Source organism: Mycteria americana, chromosome 1 (assembly GCF_035582795.1).
Source record: "Mycteria americana isolate JAX WOST 10 ecotype Jacksonville Zoo and Gardens chromosome 1, USCA_MyAme_1.0, whole genome shotgun sequence".
Lineage (NCBI taxonomy): Eukaryota > Metazoa > Chordata > Aves > Ciconiiformes > Ciconiidae > Mycteria > Mycteria americana.
The window spans coordinates 51149971-51170196 of NC_134365.1; the positions used below are offsets into that span (position 1 = coordinate 51149971).

The 20226-nt window shown below is 39.3% G+C and overlaps 1 protein-coding gene across 2 annotated transcripts in view; it reads left to right on the forward strand.

Moving 5' to 3' along the window:
* NUDT4 (nudix hydrolase 4) overlaps positions 1 to 15499 on the forward strand; it is a 32867-nt gene extending 17368 nt beyond the window's left edge. Inside the window, exons 3-5 of one of the 2 annotated variants that reach the window (XM_075497051.1) lie at positions 7302 to 7346; positions 9785 to 9872; positions 11767 to 15499. In XM_075497051.1, the coding sequence (XP_075353166.1) occupies positions 7302 to 7346; positions 9785 to 9872; positions 11767 to 11969 (336 nt within the window). In that variant the 3' untranslated portion in view covers positions 11970 to 15499. The remainder of the gene's footprint in view (positions 1 to 7301; positions 7347 to 9784; positions 9873 to 11766) is intronic. The other variant, XM_075497062.1, reaches the window with a different exon arrangement.
* Positions 15500 to 20226: the final 4727 nt, after the last annotated feature.

Sequence of the window (20226 nt, forward strand, 5' to 3'; positions counted from 1 at the left end):
TATCTATAAAGAAAGCACCACAGGTATAGTCTGCCTTTCTGTCTCTGCCCCTACCCCTAGGCAAAACAGAGTTTTAAGTCTTAATGAATTAATGCAGTTTCCCATTCTAGCATGGTATTTAAATTTCAAATTCAAAATTCTGGTTTTTAACTTGCTATTTATTTTTCCTAGGCAAACTGTTAAAAATGTTACTTGAGTATCTAACAGCCAGAACTGTAAGCCAAATAAAACTTCAAGAAAAATCAGAGTCACTTGATTTAGGTAGAAATTATGCAATGCATAAGTGACCACAGATCAACTCTTAATTCTTTATATCATACTTTTTAAATAGAAGGTATAAGGTTTTGCAGAAAGTGGATGCATCCTGGCAAGTGAGTGAACTACAGGATTTCTGCTAGTCTTAAACAGTTTTCTCATCCCAGGTTGACTACTACTATTCACCAAACACACTAATATTGTTGCTAATTAGTATGTGTAATGATTTTTATTAGCTGTGCTATCTAGTTGTTTAGCTTGCTTACCCTTAAGACTGGTTCTGCTGGGTTGTAGAGGCTTGGGAACTTGATGTAGATACCACTTGCACCAAATGCTGCCTGCTGTTTGGTGTCAAAATGAGATCTTCTGTGAACTGTGATTCGGTGATACTCCTCCCCTCTTATGTGGGGAACAGACTAGTTCAGTATTCAATGCTCTTAGCAGCCTTCGTGCAGCAAGGTTCAAGCATAAATAAGCCTCACTGATACAGAGCTATTCCAGACTTCCTGTGTCCAGTTTTGCTGGGGGAGCCAATTTTGAGCTGCACAAGACATACTCAGGTAAGTGCTTGTGTATTTGTAGAAGTAAAGAAGGCAGCCAAAAGGCAGTCCATTTGAAAGGAGCAAAGATTCTAAGACTTGAGGCAGCAAAGATTTAGGCTTCTAGGCAGTAGTAGCACCTCTGGGGAAAGTCCTGGCACTTCCCACTGTCATGAGTTGATGGGTGGGATTAAAAAGCACAGGACCACTGGTTCAGTGTTCTTGTGAACACTGGCGGTTTTAATCGCTGATCTGACCTAAGGCACAGTCCAAGATGAGGGATAGTAAAATCTCATCTCCATGTCAAAACTAGAGCTGACTGAACTGTAGTCATATGTTTGGGTTTTTTCTTTGGTGGTGAAGAATGGATCATCTTGAAGGGACCTGTCTGCAGTTAGTATGTCATCGAAGTTGCTGTGGGGGTTTGACCAACTATTGAAAGCTGCCTGAGTGGTCTAGCTGCTCAGCTTGCAGGGAATGCAGTGCTACACACAAAGCTCTCAGGCTGACTTGGTAGCAAAGTAGTATAGCAGTGAGAGTTGTGACCTGGGGGCTGATAACTAGTTTTCTACTACATATCGTTCTGCCCTGAGGATATTCTGAGGAACACTTCCAAGTCCTGGCTTTGCTGGAACTCTGCTTACAAATTTCTGCAGTGGTGTAGTGCATGGGCCATGAGCGTTGGAGAAGGTTAAGCTGGGATAGCTAAGGAATGCATATAGAATATTACTGGATGCTACATCATATAGTATAAGCTTAGTACAAATTTCTCTGTTAATGTAAAAGCCCAGTCAGTGCGCACACTGCCGAGACACTGTGAACTTCTCTGGTTCATATGGGTACCAAAATGTTAGTTACTTCTGAATGATCTTTTTCCCTTTGGATATGCTTTCACATCAGCAGGCAAAAAAAAAGAGCAAATCAGAAAGTGAAAAATAGGAGTACCTGCTGTTATGATGTGAAGCGTCCTTCCATAGCTCAGTTTTGTTCTTGCCCTCATTTCTTTCTCAGGGCAAAGCAAAAGACTTTCCCATACATCATGGTGGTTCTGGTCAAGAATTGCAGTACTCAGCAACCCTAGGCTCTTTTGAATACTGAAGACAGAGGTCAGCCTCCTTCACTCATACACAGAGCTCTCTCTTGATCAGGTTTTGTTCAAGTGCTATCACACACCATCTTAAATCTTAAAACCAGCTACATGTAAACATGTGGTTTAGGCAAATGCTTTAATTACCTTTCAGTGTATTATATGTTAAGCTGTTCTGTAGCTGCTTAGAATATATGTGTTGTCATCAAAATTTCAGTAAGAGGCTTCATGATAGAAAAGCTGCATGTTGTAAATGATTCAAATGCCAACATCATCAGTGTTTATACACCACAAGAGAAACTATTTCTAAAGGTAAAGAGAACCCAGCAAATAGAAAGCTGTTGAGTGGTGCTAGCACAGGGGCGTTTTGCTCAGAAACTAAACCAATTTTTATTCGCTTTTACTACCGTGGCTATGCTTTTTTTTTATGGTGTTCTGGACTAAGACACAAACTGCCAGCCACGTTCAGCTCCAAGCTGTGCTTGCAAATGCATAGATTTTTCAAAGGCTAGGGGCTTTAATAAGCAAAAGTCATTTGGTGACACTTGTTCTACAGCTGCAGAGTTTCTGGGGTTTGATAGCTTGATGAGTGCTAAAAGCTCATGCCTTGAAGTAAAATATTCTTAAGCTACAGGCTGAATCTTGTGTGCTGCCATGAGACTGCAAAGCGCCATTTTTAAAGAAAAGCCAGAGTGGTAGTCAGGGTTTTGACTTGAGCCATGGAAATTCCTACTAACCTTTCTAGAGATGGATGTCCTTTCTATTTTTATACTAAGGTCAATGTCACCTGGCAAGCTGGCTGCAGTACAGTGAAGTGAACTGTTACGAGTTTTGTGAATGAATAAACTTCAAAGGAGGCACACTGTGGCACTGGTTTGCAGTATTGGGTCATGCACAAACTAAGCATTGGTTTCCATTAATTTATTAAAATGGAGAAATTGATAGTGGGAGTTATAATGGCATTTCTTAATGGTAGGAGTGCTAATAGCTCACAATGCTCACAATGTGATAGCCCACTGGCTCTAAATATCCCTTACTTTCCCACCAACAGTAGTGTATTTAAAATCTTTGTTTTAAAACCCAAGCAAAGATCTTTGTAGTCAAATCTGTATGCACTGCAATTGTTCCATAGTCCACCTGTGTGCATGACTCCAGATTTTTTTTTATCCTTAAGTTCTGTTCATGTTAGTGATTTGGGTTTTTACCTCTACTAAGTGTTTAGTTGAATTTCATTTAAGTTTGTCTGGCATTTCACAGGTTACAGTAATTAAGATAACCTGTCAAGTTCCTTAGGTACAATAAGTTTTTACAAACCTGGAAGTAGAATAACAAAATGAAGCTACAGTATAAAGCAATCCCAGAAAGGTATTAAAACTAATCTAAATGAGGAGCTACTCTGTTAACAAATTTGGAGCTTAGTCTTTAATTGGGTAGCGTGAAAGATGGAAACAAGAGTTGTTGGCTTATGCGGTATTCAAAGAGAAATATGACACAAATAATAAGGGTGGCAAGCTGATGATGTCCAGCCTCTTAAATGGAAGGAGCACTCTCCCACTCCCTTTTCTTCCTCCATCTCACCAAAAACTGAGACTCTTGGTTTGTTTGTACTTAGTAGCATATTGAAATGCCTACCAAAAAATATGCAGTTCCTCCCAGACCCACGTGAATGTAGCTTCTGAGAAGAAGAGGCTGATCCTGAAGGTTAATCTGCTGCAACAGTGAAAATGGCAGTGAAGTTATCTAAGACTTCTCGCAGGAAATAGAGGAATCTGCTCCAGTGGGTGTCTAATATTTGAAAAATGCTTGGGTGTTACAGATTAGGACTAGGTAGATACTTCTAAAAACAAATAAATAAAACACGCTGTCAGCTGAATAATTGTGGCAGGTACAGTGAAACCCTTTGGGTTTCACAAAAGTATGCAAGAAAGGACAGGAATCATCTTGCACTGTGCCTTCAGGAGTGTAGCCATTAAGGTGCTATCCAACAGATTTAAATCTTTCAGATTTTAAGCAACTTTCTGCCCTGGTAGACTGTGAGCCTAAAAATTCAACTGCAGCATGGCTCTTGCTCCATCTACAGGAAACAAAAGGCAAGTCTGACTGCACATCTGAGACTGCAGTACGTCTAGAGCTGCCAACGGTGAAAGATTATGCAATGAAGTGGACAGTTTTCCCTCTTGTGGTTGGATTTAGACTAATACTAAAATATATACATAAATTCAGATTTGAGACCTTATCTCCATAGTACTCAGACTTCCTTAGAGAATCATTTGGGGGGGTGTAGCACTTAATTCAACAGCTTGTCTGTCAAAAGAAATGCCGTTTTTTTCAGGCTTTTCTCCCAAAGTTTAGACTGTCTTACACACTTATGGTAGCCTATAGGATTCTGTTTACTTAAAGAACTGTATTTTGACAGCCATGGGTACATAAAGGCCAAAGGAAGAAAGATATTTTTATTAGAGACAAAATGGTTCAAAGTCTAGAAACGAGTATATTGGATTAGAAGTTTACAGTTGGGAAAGTGGGAACTTTATTTCACTTTCTGGGGAAAAAGTTGAAGCATTTCTTGGTCCTCTAGCACTAAATTTTGACACATTTTGAAGGAACTACATTAAGATAAGAACTTGGAGGAAATATTTTTGTTAGCAAAAGCACTTAAAAAAATCACTGTCAAGTTGATGGTACTCTTTAAACTATGAAGATGATTCAGTTGAATATATTACTTTCAGAGAAAAACCATGAGGCTCTACTTTTTATACTTTTGGGTATAGAGGTTTTCAAAAGATGCTACTGTCTGCAGGAATGATGCTATGTTTTGGAAGCACATATCTTTGCCTAGAGAGTAACTAGACATCAGTGACAGTAATCACATTTACGTAGCAACATCTGGTTGCACAAAAGCTTTGTTATAAGCTTTGGGGAATTTTTACACTTAATGTAATGGAGTGCTTCTAATCGTTGCATTCAGAATTACTCAGCTAAGAGTATTTGTTTAAACCACTGATTTACTTGGAGGAAGAATAGAGAAGCTGTTAAGTAAATTCCACTTAGAGTAACATTGATGGTAAATTCACATTGTGACTATGGCGTACTAATAAGTTGAAAAAGCTTCTCTATGAAAGCTATTCAGTATTGATAAACTTACCTGGTTGTGGAGTTTGTGCCATGTGTTGGATATCAGTTAATTGTCAGACTCCCACTTAGTTCAGAGAAGCCCTCCTGCATCTATTGCTGGTGAGTTTTTTGTCCTTCAACAGTCCTGTTGCCATGGTCCTGCCTTTAAGAAATCTTTGTAATGTAAATAAGGCCTTGGCTAGGACTTCTTAAAGAGTTATAAAATCTTGGAAGTTTTTTTGTTTGGGGGGTGTTGGTTGGGGTTTTGGGGGAAGGGGGGAGTCATTTTTTTCCTCCCTCTGGTGGAGCATAGTCTCCTTTACAGCAGTTCCTTGGTACTTGGAAAAGCTTTTCTTAATGATTGAGAAACCTGCAGAGTCTGTACTGGGCTCTCTGTCATGCTGTGAAGCCATATCTTCAAGGATATTAAACAATCTTAATTTTTGCTGCAACTTTAGGGAAGAAAGGAAGAAATTACAAAATTTGTGCAGCTAAAACTGCACACTTGGACACCTGAAGTATTAAAAAAAGACTAATCTCACAGATTGATGTTGTTACTTTTGATGGAATAGGATGATGGGAAATTGCTTTTTTTAGTTGTTCAGTTTTCCACAAAGTAGAAATCGTAAAGGATATAGTGATTCCTAGATAGTGCTGCATGAGAAGAAAGGTAAAAATTGGGGACAGAAGCATAAGTTTGTAACCTTTTAGGTTCTGCTTCTCTTTTTTAAAAGATACTGTAATGATGATGAAATTGGGACTGATCAGTAAAACTTAAACATTTCTTCAGCGTGTGTTCCTTTAGGCTAATAAATGCTTTTTCATTACCCAGTGTAAAGCACAAGCAGTCTTCAGTGCCCGTTGTGGTGTAGCTGACCCTTTCAGACCAAAATAAGGGTCTGTCACTTTCATAATTAATGTGCTGCCTAATCACTTATCCAGCAGGTCCAGTTATGTATTTCAGCTTCATGAGCTCTAACAGGTATCTCTGTCATCACAGCACACAACCAGAAGAATATTGTATGTAGTTCTGCGTTAACTTTAGGTCTAGCTCTTGCTGTAGATCAGCAAAACGCTTGTTGAGTTGCACAGGCTGCGATCAGACTCCCTTCATCAAAACTGCTTAATAAATAACACCAGCCATCTGCTTTCTTTAAAAAGAAAGACACAGAAAGACACACAAAACATTCACTTGTAAGATCTTGATTAGACTTGTTGCTAAAGCCTGCCCAGTTGCCTGTCAGAGTTACTCATTAAAATGTAACTTAAGATCCATATGGTCCTTCCTATAAAGACATAAGACATAAGTAACTTTCTTTGGTTAAAGCTGGAAACAAAGACTGAAGGCTAGAAAATGTCATCTTAGTGCTAAGAAGCCCTATTTTAAAAATCAGTTATACAACAAGACGAAAAAAGTCTAAATATGGCTTTGTCTACCAGTAGACTACATATGCTTTTATGTCTCAGGCGTATGGACTGAGATTTGTTTAGAATAAATGGATGATCATAAACTACTTCTGTTGGAAGAGGCACTATATATTACTTTTGGAAAAACAAACCCTAGAGTCTTAGTAGAGTATAACAACCACCTTAACTGTATTGATAAAAATTACGAAGCACAGGCTGATACACCTAGGGGTTGTTTTAAAAAGTTGGAGTAAAACTCTGAATTTAAAGCCTTTTGTAATGTTACTAACTAGAAAAAGAATTCAAAACTGTAGAGAATTGGGGATATAAATTTGCTTTTAAGCTTACATGCCAAAAGCTACACTTTTATATGAAGACTCACATACATTAAGTCATTAAGCTGCAAGATCCACCCAGTAACCTACAGTTTAATTTGTTATTGTATTTTGAAGACTTGGACTTAAGTTTCTGTGTAAAATAGCAATGGAGTTTTAATGATTCCTTCTCTAGATTTATTATTATACTACTTTAAATTATCTCTTGTCCCATCTACTTCCCTGGATTATTTCAGTATTGGATGTCATTTATCTCTTTAATAAAATACAGTACACAAAGAACATGGTAAGTAAAACAGTATTGTGGTCTGGATGGAAAACTTGAAAGGTTTACGCATTCTTTGATCCACTCATTAGAACAAGCTTTTGTGCTCTAATACTCTTAAGTACTTCAAAACTAGAAACTCTAGAAGCAATGCAGCACTGTCTAATTAAAACTTATGTTAAAACACTTGCTTAAATAACCCTAATAAGGAGGAGTATGCTGATGTAGGAGGCTGGTACTGATACTTCAGTTTTTGAAATTAAAAAGCATGTTAACACTTTTTCCTGTTTGTTTTGTAGGCTGGAGTAAAGGGAAAGCTAGGCAGACTTCTTGGGATATTTGAGGTGAGCTATTTCTTTTACCTTTTAAAAACAATATTCTTTTTTTTTGTGAGAGTTGATAAACTACAACATCAGACTTAAGTATTACCTGCCTATAATTTTGCAATGCTACTGGAAATGCTACATTAGACAGGTGATTTCCTTTAGTTGATACATGATGCGTGAAGATTTGAATAGGAAGATTTCAAAGTACTTGCAACTTTCCTGGAAAGATTAAATTAGTACTTGGACAACATCTAGAAGGCGGGGGGGGGGGGGGGGGGGGGGGGCGGGGGGGGGGGGGGGGAAGGTGAAACCAGCATTGATAGATCTAGGATTTCTGAGATATCACACCTGCCTTTTTTGGGACACTAGTTTCACTCTCCCTATCTGATTAGATGTTGCTGAAGTAACTTATCAACTTTCACACACCTAAACTGATAGGTCTGTATGTGAAGTATCTCATGATGGCTTTGATTCAGTAAAAAAGCTAAGGCTTTGGACAACAGATAACTCTAACCTTTAGCAATACTACATAGTTCAAAACTTGTATTTCTTACTGTAAACATCAGACTCTGAACTACTGATGGCACAAGGATGAATGCTAGATATAACTCTCTTTTAGTGTTGGTGTTGCCCACTTCTGCTCAAGTTCTAGACAGGAGTAGACTGTAGAAATGTAGGTGTGAGTCTTCAGATCATAATACATCCAGCATTACTACGTTGTGCTGTATGATGGGTGAGAGTAGAAGTTCCTTAGTCTAGTAGTTAGGTATGAATCTTCACAGTTTAATTATAAAACCAACTTTCAGAGGCAGTGTATTCCTGATAGGGATTTCCTATGTGAAATATTCCTTAGTCATGTATGACTAGTTGACACAGTGCTAAAGGTGTTCCCATTGTGAAGTATGGAAACTATGACAAAATTAGAGAAGTTCCTGTTTGTAGTTCGTAGCACTCGCCCTTTTTCTGATTTGTTTTGGGTTTATGAGTACACCTGGATGGTCCTACACATTAAAAATTTGTCTGTGTTTTAACTCTGCTGGTTAGCCTACAGGAGTATTCTGTATTTCCCAGCTCAGACCAAAAAAAACCAGGATACCTATCATCTTGTTGCCTCAAAACAGGGGCTGCAAGGGATGATGATTCTCTGGTAATTCAGCTGTATGTTCTTCTGAAGCCCTACCACCATCTAGACCAGAGGAGATAAAAATCTGTGTTGTGGCACTTTTCTAGGTTACTTCTAACTTAAATCAAGGTCCCACTTCAGTTTCACACCACAGCCCCACAAACAGTTGTTAGTACCATTGAGGGGGCCACACGTTGTGACCTGGGGTTGGAACTAAGAGAAGATGGAAATGATATTGCTGCTGAGTCCTTGTATTCTAGAACTACAGGCAGAAAGGATACATATTATAGATGTATTTACTCCATTTAATAGTGATATTGACAAAGAACTGTCTTGGAGTATTTTTATTTCCTAGTAAAGCACAACAGTTTAAAACTATATTAAGCTTGTAGTGAAACAGAGTTAAGTAGGAATGGCTATTGGCACAAGGATAAAACCATCTGTAAGGGGAGCCCCGCGGCATAACATCTCTTGGTTCTTAATATAGTTGTAATCGTAGATGGTCCTGTGTTTTCTAGGAGCTCAGTTCTTTTCCAAGGGGTGGTATGGTTTGGTTAGTTGGGTAGCACCTTTAACAGCGTGCTGCTAGCCTGCTCTGGAGCTAGCAGGGAGTCATGTCTACACAGACTGCGCGTGGACTGGCTGCAGCACAGCAACCCTGCCCCAAGCAGACTACCTCCGTCGGTCTCTGTATTTGACTTGCCTTGTTCAAAAAGCGTGTGCTTTCTAAATAGGTGGTTAGTGCTGCGAACATGGCAAACTTGTCGAGTGAACAGATGGTAATGATTTTTGCATTTGTCATGACTGCAAACATAGGCTTTTTAATTTGCCTCACTGAGTGAAACTTTATAGCCAGCATTGCATAGATGATCTGGCCACATGATGCAGTGGTTCCATCTTGCAAAGGTTTTTTTAATAACCTTTCATCTGGGAACATGAGTTGTGGAAACAGCTTTAGCAAATGCACTCTATTGTGGTAACTTACAACATACATAAAAGATAAGTAGTGGGCAGTACTAGTGGACAACTGCTAATATTAAACTGGATGACCAAGAACATAGCTTGGTCCCAACTTCACAATCTTCAAATTTGCTTGGGTTGCTATTTTTTTCTTTTTTAGCCTAGTGAAATAGAATAGCTGTTCTTTGAAATAAAACTTCAGTTTTCCCATCCTTTTGGGCCTACTCAGTACCGATGTTTATTTAGTGAAATTAAAGCCAGGTTTTGCTGGCAAGTATCCTTCAGAGGTAAGTAATTTCTAATCCTATAGTTATGGTAAGTCTGTAAGTTATTTTTTTGCTGAGAATTAAAACATCTACTTCTAATATTCAAGCAGAACCAGGATCGGAAGCATAGGACATACGTTTATGTTCTTACTGTGACGGAAATACTGGAAGACTGGGAGGATTCAGTTAATATAGGTAAACCCATTCTCTGTCCTCATGCGCTACACTTAAAATGTATTAAGCAAACTTATTTCATTTTCTGAAGCAATTCATATAATTCTGGGGGGAATACTAATTCTGTTCTATAAACTGAAATTACTAGAAATTGTGATGCTGTTCTTCCACTTTTGTACACATATGACTAGGGTTGCTTCCGACCTACTGTGTTACTCTTACGTTATTAAGTATTATGATAGAATAAACTTCATTATTAGTTGCTGATAAAGCTCTTAATTTTTTTTTAAGGCCAAATATTATAGTGATTAATTATTTCTTCCTTAAAAAGTAGAATGTTTTGCTGTCTGATACTCTAGGGTGTTTTTGAAAGTGTCTTTGGAAAAAAAAAATATTTGGAAAGTTTTGATGAGGTTCTCCTTCCCCTGATTCTCCTGGGGAAAAAAAATCACTAGTGTTTACTTTCACCTTAGCCTAATTTTTCAGTAGTGATAGTGCTGACCTTAAGAGGTGTCTATTCCTATATATATGTCTGTGTCATACAGTTTAGTTAGATTAACATCGATCTTCCACTTTGAATTTAATTAGGTAAATATTAACTGGTTTTGTCCTTAAGTTTAAAAAAAAAAAAAAAGCTTAGTTCATTCAGTGTATTTGTCCAGCTGAAACTTTAGTTAACTAAGAATTGGTATAAAAAATGACATCCTACCTTGATTGGTTATGCTTTGCCCTTTTCAGGAGGTGGTGCTTTAGGGGTGTTAACATTCATAAACTTAGCACTATTGATCTGTCAGCAAATGGCATGTAACTGTAAGGGTAGCTTCAAAATTGTGCTCAGTTTTTCAGCTTGAGAGAGAATGTTTTGTTTCTGGTACTATCAAGTTGTGGGGAGTGCACCCTCTTAACTGCGTGGCAGGTTCCCTGTATAGCAACATTGATCGGTGGTCCATTACTGAAGAGGATCAATATTGGCAGGCGTGGGATTGTTTTCAGGGGGGTTTTGTAGCTGGGCCTATACAGGGCCTGTGAGGACAGTACTGGTCTGTTCCTGCTTAGTGCCAGGCTGTGGGGTAGAGGGGAGCATCCAGCACTGGGGCTGCTGCCGGCTTCCTTCTGGGGAGTGCTGCTGGCAGTGGGATGCTAGCTGGATGAGCAGCCCTGGTGGGGCCACATACCTTGGTCTGAAACAAGTAGTTTAGAGATGTCATCATAATGTTCAAGCATAGTACCTGTAACACTGTAAAACCAAATGAAAAATAGAATTAATCCCACTTTTAACAATACTGTAAGTATTTTCAGAGGCTTCTAATTTTAAAGAATTTACTTGTATAAGAAAGATGGTCTCAGGACTCTCTTACTAAGGTATGTCCTATAACTTATCTAAACATATCTCTGGAATAAGGTATATTATTATTTAAAACTTACGGCTAACCTGAGTAACTCCATACATGGATATGTTTTGAGTATAGGACGCTGCTTTCTAAATCAGACCAAGCCATTCTTCTTTTGTAACTTCATGCATGCATGCATGCATCCACGTTCGTTCTTTCGATTGGTTTTCTGCTAGGCATGACAATGTAGGAAGGCAGTATTAAGTCATTTAAATAATAATATCCTTTTCTGTAAGGACTAGGTGTGGCTTTTGGAGCATATGAACAGTCATATGAGCTTCTGCCCAGTATCTGCTTCAAGAGAGTTACCTGAAAGGCTTTATTATGAACTGCGTTTCAGTAAGCTTGAGTGAAATCTCTTGTGTTCATCAGTTCTTTCAAGGTCTTTTCACTCTGTATCTTTTGTCTGTCAACTTGAACTTCTAAAGTAGAAGAAATGAGAAAAAGTGAATGATCAGGTAGCAACAACTGGTGCTGTTACAAATTTGTAACTCTGTTTTTCTTTGTGGCTTATACTCATTCAGGAAGGAAAAGAGAATGGTTTAAAGTAGAAGATGCAATCAAGGTCCTTCAGTGTCACAAGCCTGTTCATGCAGAGTACTTGGAAAAACTGAAACTGAGCTGTTCACCCACTAATGGAAACTCTGTGGTTCCCCCGCTTCCAGATAGTAACTCCTTATATGTCACTTCTGCACAGACTTCTGGGTTGCCCTCTACTGTGAGATAAACATTTGGATTACCTTTTTATTCATGTCATCACAAGGGGAGAAATCTGTGATCACATGTAGGCATCTGTATAACTGTCAGTTCTAAGTGAAATACGTGAATGTGTCATAACGTCAAATTTATTTGAACACGTTTTTCCTTTTTAACAATGTAAAATAGTATTTCAGCAAACCAAAGCCATATATGGATTTTTTTTAAGATGCCTTAATAGGCCATTTTTTTAAAAAAAAAAAGAAACTTGAGTATATAAATTTCCATATCTGCTAAAATAAAATATGCATCTCAGTGGTGTTCAGCTTATTTAAGACTTGTCAGTTTTAGTCAAGTAGTTCCGCAAGAGTACTTGCTTAGAAAAAAGCTTGAGCAAATAGTCTTATACTAAACTCTTTTTTGGTATCCACAGATGAAGCGCTAAGAGCTTAAGGTGGCAGTATTTGGGTAAATGGGTGTGTTGAAGGCAGAGATGCATAAGTGTGACTACAATAAAGCACTAAACCACGTTCAGCCCGTCGAGAGCAAAGGATACCAACACTAAGCACTGCTTGCCTCGGTTATCCAAAAGGTTGCCTTCTCCTATGCAATCTTCATGTAATGTGTAACTAGAGCAAGAACACAGTAACTTTGTCTTGCAGCTACCAAAACTACCCACTATAGTTGTGTTTCATCACTTGGTCAGCTGATGAACTGTCAGAAGACTTACATGAAAAGCATAGTAGATCCCTCTTCCCCCATTTTTTTTCTTTTTAGCATTTTGATACGTGTTTTGTTCATGGTGTAATTACACTGCAGGTTCCAAAAAACCCCTTTAATCTTCAATGAGACGCATCTTATGTAGTGTTCCTGCAGTCTGTTGTAATTTAAAAATGTTTTGAGGAAAGCAAGACTTACCCAAGGGGCACCCTTACGTTACAGAGGTGTCTGTTAGCAAGCATGTGTTGAGGTGTCTTGCCCAGCAGGAGCTAGTAGTGGTACCTCCTGGGCTTGGAGACAGGTGGTTTGATACTTACACTAGTGGAGAAATAATATTCCTTTGTCTTATTCAGAAGGTGTGCCGAAAGCCCCCGTTTTAAGTTAATTCTTAAATACTTCAGTTTTACTGTTTTAACGTCAATTGCTTTAGCTTCTTGAATTAAAAACTGGCCTCTTGATAAAAACTTAGTTGGAATAAATGAGGTACAGCTGACAACTTCCCTGTTCTTAATTATTTTCTCCTCTTTTTCAGCCAAAAAGATGAAAACTAAATCCACTGTCGGTCTTAATGTTTTTACCATAGGATTACTCTCTCTATGTCTGTGTGTGTGTGGTTTCTTCTACAAGAACACAATCTAATTCATATGAACATCCTAATTCTGGATTTTTTTCTAGAATCTAAACCCCACTGTACCTCCTCTATAGCCAGCCAAAACAGAGGTTGAGGTAGACCGTGACCTCACATGTGAAGTTTATTCTGGGTAAAGCTCATTCTCGTACACAACATTTGAACCTTTGTAAATAGTCCAACTAGTAAATAGTGAGTGTAAAATGGAAAATAAATGTAATTTAAACCTTTTGTTACTCAATACACAAATGGTTAACTTCTACTTTTTTAACACAAATTGTGTAAAATGCTGCTATAAATTAAACTTTTTTGTGCTGTTACACTTTTTTAGGAAAAAATGTTGTTGCCACAAGTTACTCCTTAGAATACCAATCTTGTGCCATATGTAAATGCAGTGAAACTAGGGAGACAGATGATCTGATCTCTTAATGCTGCTCTCTTTGAAGAGGCATAAATACTACTGACAAGAGGCATGGGCCACAAAGCTGAAGACTTCTGAAATGTTGGGTAGGATGCTGCTTTCCATCCCTGTATCTCCCATTCCAGGTCACTTCCAGAACTGGAAAGAACACACGGCGCTGTTCAGGTGCACCTAAAGGTGGAAGTATTGCCAGCAGCTTATCCATCCTTTCAGTCGTGAGGTGGGGGCTGGGGAAGGAGTGTTGGGATTTCAGCAGTGCGCACCAGCGTACGCGTACTTTACACTGAACCTAATCCAGATTGGGACGCCGTTTGCTCAGCTCACTTCTTTCAACTGAGTGGTCTATCAAAAGCACTGTTTTGCCAGGCAAAACAGAAGAAGGTGGAGTTGAGCATGTTGAAGAATGTCTAATCTTCGTTAAAATCATACCCCCAGTGTGGTAAGGGTACCTCTGGCTCTAAAGCTGCCTTTAAAAGAGTGAATCATTTAGCTCCCTTTTTTGATCACTTCGATGCTCACTTTTTGGTTCAGTAGTCATTTTAACACTTTAAATTGAGCAAACTTGTACAGGCTTTCTTGTAACAAGATCATATAGGATCTGTGAAAGCTAAAACAAGAATCCAGAGTTTGAGTTCTTATTCATAAAAAATGCTTCTGTCTCCATTTCAGATTCTTGGAATGAAACCAATCCAAGCTTGTATGAGATTTAGTGGTAATGCATGATCTTATTTTGTAACTCTTGAATTATGTATTTGATAATAATGTAAAAATGTACAGTATTGCTGTTGCTAACAAACTCAGAGTTGATTGCCTATAAATATTTTGGTTATTTTTTGGTCACACACATTTGAGCTGTTCAGTAGTGCCAGACATTTTTTTTTTTAAAACAGCATTCGTTGTATAAATCTCTTCAGTCTCTATGCAACCTTCAGAATGAAGCTCTATTGCTTAGTTTGACTTCTACTCCCTTTCAAAGATAAATATTCTGTGACTTGTAAAGGTAAATTGAGAACACTTCAGTTAAGCTACAGGGAACAACTGTAGCAAACAGGCAGCAGTATGGCTTCAGTCCTAGTGAAATCTGACACTAAACTTCAACAGAAAGGGTCTGTGTAAAAATCAGAATAGGAAGGCTAAAGTTTTTTCTATTACCTATGAGTTCAAATGTAGAAGCATTTTGTTTTTACGTGCATCTCTATTTAGATGGGCCAAACCTATTTCATACAGAGCAGATTTGGGATTTTTCTCATGCCATAAATTCTGTACAGTGTATCCAGATTTGGGTCTCCAGAGGAGAAAGGGAAGAGACAGGTTGTCATCTGCAATTTTCAAAAAGTCTGGTTTGTACTGCTGCTTTTCCTGGCTGTTGGGTTTTGAGATTATCATGAGTTAGATTATGGTGGTATCAAATAGAAATAGCCTTAAAGTTTAAAATCACATGGAGCCAGAATTCAGTTAAATGGATGTTTTTAAACACCACAAGAAAAACTGAGGTATTGCAGAGAGGCTGTTAAAGTGAAAAATCTTATTTTGGTGCTTACTGCACCCCTGACTTAGCCTAGCATTGGTCTGTTAACAATGTGCTGTGAAAAAAACTGAGGCAAACACTTGGTTTACTTACCAACATGGTTTGTGAAGTGAAAACTGAAGGGAAGGGGGATGGGGGGGTGGGGGGCAAATTAAGTTGTACACATTTTGACCTGCTTGCATGGATTTTCTTTAAAGATTGATGTAAGAATTTTGACTTTTTATATTTGAGAAATACCAGAATAAAATCTAAATTAGTCCTGTGGATGATGTAGTCATTCCGTCGCAAATACTGCAAAAGAAGTGTTTGTGCAAGAGTCTTCAATCCCATCTAAAAAATACTTAAGTTTCATCTAATGTTTCCTACTTCTTGCCTCACCCTTGCACTCTAGCTTCATCTAGCCCTGTGGAAGAGCCCTCTGAAGAGCTTATCCCAGCACAACTGCCCTAGCTCACTGTACAGCTCTCTGCCATGTAACTGCTGCCCATACCAATGAGATTTCTAACTCTCTACTTCCTTTCGTTATCTTCATGCCTGCTACTTGCAGCATAGACACGTATTTAATATCTGTACAATAATAGAGCAGTTGCATCAGAGCAGAGCAAAGGTCCATCTAGCCCAGTGCCTCATTTTCACCAGTGCCTGGAGGAATTGGTAACAATAGGACAGTCAGTATTTGCCTCAAGTGTCCCCCTGTCTACCACCATTTGTGGCTCAGGATCCTCCCCAGCCATAGTTTCTTCGTGCCCTTACAAGGAATGGATTCCTTTTCCTTAAACTTGACACCACACACCCACCCTTGGAACACATATGTCTCCAATACCCACCCCAGCTTGGAGAACGCTGCCAGAGCTCAGCCTGCTGCAGACCCACCTCCTCTTGCCTTGTTTTTTTTGAACCTGCTTCCTTCCACATTGTTTTGACAGTGAGCAGTTACTCTGTTCCCCCTTTCTGTGTGACTTCTGACAAGCAGACAGTTAACACACATCCTTCTCTTCTGCAGATTTAAGAGTTTTACCGTAGTTGTGCCTGGCTCCTATCAGAATCTCTCCCATGCATCATGTGAAGTTGAAACACACAAGTAGGGTTAGAGTGTGTGCCAAAGCACAACACAGAGGGAAAGGCAAAATGATTGACTTCTCCAAGACTCAGAATGAAGACGGTAAGAATCTTCAAGCTTTAAGCTGAATGTGTTTGTTTGGGTTTTTTTAAACTTACTTACCCCTCTTACTTTCAACACTGTTCTGGCCTTGATAGTGCTGTGGCGTTAAGCTGGGCACTGCATGGTGAGCTCAAACGATGAAGCCAGCGCCGTGCCCACGTTAGGACAGTGCTCCACACAAGGAACGGTATTGCCTCTTAACCTGCAAACTCAGCAGCCACAGGCATGTCCCTGCTTGTGGCAAGCTGAGTGCTATGGGCTACGCACCACCCAGAACAATGCTTTCAGACTATTTTCTGTCCCTAAATAAGCAGGGAATGCTGTTCAAACAGCTAGCTCAGGAAGGCTAGAGACCACTGAATGAGCCTGCTGTATGATCAGCTGCTGTTTGCCTGATGGCCCACACTGAACTTTCAGCAGCTCTCAGTAGTAGCACTGGTTCTCAGTAGCTTTCCCCGATTATTTGTTACCACCAATTCTGATGGATGGACAGTATGACGAAGCACATACAGCCATGCATGCTACTGGCCAAAGGACCCATCACCTTACGCGCTTACCCTGGTGTTGGCTTACCTGTGGCCTGGTGCCTGTTACATCCAGACTCTTGTAACAGGCCCTTGTCCTAAGGGACTTTTTGCTGTCATTCAACTGCTTAATTGTCCTAAACACTTCCTTCCTTCCTGCTTTCTGGGTATGCCACTAGCACCACCTGTCTTTGAATAAGGCAGGCAAACATCCACAGCAACTGAAGAAAGGAAAAATACCATTAGAATCACCTTACTGTGTCTTACTCTTCTGAGATTAGCCTGCCTTTAATAATTGTGCATGAGACCACAGACACCCCTCCATAAATTTATCAGTACCCACCCTAAGCCTTCAGCGTTACCTGCAATTATAACCAGTAGGTGATGGGAAAACCACAGCAGCAGTACTTCCAAAGGCACAGCAGGTGTTCGGGCTGAGATGAGCACACCTGCTACAGCAAGCAACAACTGACCATGGCACGTGAAATTTTCAGATTTATAACTGACCTTGCAAGCCTGTCTACAGAAGTCACGGTCATCGGAACTTGGGTACCTGTCAGGCAGGGAGGTGCAGATTAGGCCCAAACCAAAAATGCTCCTTCACAGCAGCTCTGAAGGCAAGAGCCCAGCCTACGCCAGAGTATCTGAAACACAATTTTGCAACAAGTACTCCAATCAGAGATGAGTTTTCCCCCATGAAATACTTTCTATTTCTTTCTTAAAAATAATAATAAAAATCTTGGTTACATGCCACACTTGCATCAATCTCTTTATCTGGGAAGGCCCGTGCGGTGTGATACACAGAAACCGCCGGTCCTGCGTATCACAGTACCGGTACCTCCCAGTACTGTGTATGACAGTACCGGTACCTCCCAGTGCTCTCTACCTTGAGGAGCATTCTTGAGTATTCAGTGTCTCAGTGACAGGCTGATCAACGGTGACAACTCCCTAACAGCAAACCGAGCTGCCCAGATGAGTCATCTTAGGGTATAATGCCCTTTCCTACCACAGGTCACCCAGCGGGTAGTGTTCAGCTGGCAGCTTCCACCACTGCCACCCTTCAAATCAGAGCAGTTCTTACCCTTAGTTTTCTGCCCTGCAGACAAATAGAGAATAGCCTACTTGCTCACACCTAACCCCTTATCCTAAGTGTTGAGGGGAGTTTACGAAAGCAAACAATACAGATAAAGCAGTTACGCTGCTTGATGCCACTCTTCTAATGTACTTCAGTGCAACGTAACAATTAGATATTTGCTTTCAAATCTTCCTGCACGCTTTGACAGGAAAGGTTGCAATACACGGTAGGAAATCCATCATAGCAGACGGGTAATTATTAACTTTGTGCCATGCTCATAATGTAACATAGTTTAGCAAAGCTTAATACATCTATCAATTTGATTACACTAGAAATTGTCCAAACTGTACACTTAAGTAGGAAAGTCTTGTACTAGAACAGGCAGATTTAATCACAGGCAGGCAAAAAAAGAAAAAACCAAACAAAAAAACCCCATCCTCTGAGCTTGTGTACCAGAGCAGTCCCCTCGGATGGCTTTAGGACAGGTGTTAGAAATGTTGCTCTTTTCTCCCCGTACAAGAGGGAAAAAAAGAAAAGCCACAGCAATTGGAAAGTGAGTTATGAGAGAAGTTAGCAATGTTTATGTTCCTTATTTTAACAGACATTAAGAACTGTTAGGAAACTGTATTACATACTGATGGCAGCCCACTGCAGTTAAATGAAGCTCAGTGCCTATGTAATGAACAATCACTCTTCCTTTTATTTCAGTGTCATATTACATTACAGTCAAGACATGTTATTGACAAAACCTACCAGACATTTTACTTTAAGAGTAACCCTCAAAAAAAAAAAATCCCAAGATGGAAGGTACATAAATCGAGATGTCACAATTTTTGATGTTACTAGTCCATAAAGATGTTTCACAATAATCTCAATGTGTTGGAAATACACTTTCTCGAGAGCTATAGAAGCAATGTTTCACTTGGTTTAGACTAAGTCAGCTAAGATACAAAAACCCTGTTCCACCAGTTCCCAGTGATAATACACTTCACACCCGTGACAGAACATGGCTACATGTTAAGAGACCACCATGGAATGGTTATGCAAAAATAAAAGCCTTCCAAATCCTCCTCTTGTTCTAAAGTGAACTACTGCAGAAGTATTTCGCATGTGTGGTTTTAGAGCCCGTGTGATAACCCAGGCTCTGCAGCCGCACCGTTACCATCCAGACACTAACATACAAAATGCAATGTCACCACTCTTGCTCAGGATTTCAGGACTCTTGACGCATAGCACCAGTAATGCGAGAGGAAACCATTTATTGTAAATTTACTGTAAATTTATCCCGTGGACATCCACTAAAAATGGAGATGAAACTACCACTCCCTAAAAGACAGCTGCATCTGCTAACCAGCTGTAATGGTAAATGTAACAAAAGTTAACTCTGAGTTTCAGGTAAGGGCTGTGAATATACACCTGCTTAACTAAGGAAAGAGTTGTATATAACTGGCGTCAAAGAATTTAGCCTAAAAGTTTCACATATTCCTCAGCATAAGATAGAATGACATTCCCAGCTTGGCTTCATACAGGGCTCTTAAATCAGGTGTAAAAGTTAAATACATATTATTTAATATATATCATCAACTTTAAAAGGATTAAAATATGCCTGAATAGACCCCACAACAAACAAATTTTAGCTTTTAGGAAGCACATTTAAAGTTTCCTTCATTACAACTATCATTTGAAAATAAAGAGTTTTAAAATACAGTATTTTACCTATTTCAGATGTACCATCACTATGGACTCATATGTTGAAACTCAGACAGCATGGATGACTTTAATAAAATCTCAAATTTGTTGAGATAGTTAAAAGAAGAACCCAGGCACATACTGGCTACTATGTACTCAAACAGTTCTATAATCCACTTTATTCAGTCACTAGCAAATGGAGGCAGAGGATTTTTTCTATTAATATATTAACAATATTCCATGAAGAATTTACTCAGTTTTAATTACATCCTCTGATTAGCTGCCAACTGTAGCTGAATTTTAAGCCGTGAACATACAAATACCTAGCCATCTGCTAAATGACCGTGGGTCTGGATTCATCCCACCTAGTTTGAAGTTAAATTGTGTAAGTGCCAGTTCAGGTCCTGTTTCTCTACCGAAGGACAGGAAGGGAGGTGCTTAGGTGGGTCTGACCGTCCTCCGGGGTGCCACTCATCCCTGGACTAGAGACAGAGCTGAGGAAAGCTGTATACGTAACGTAAGGTAAAGCTTTACGAGGCAA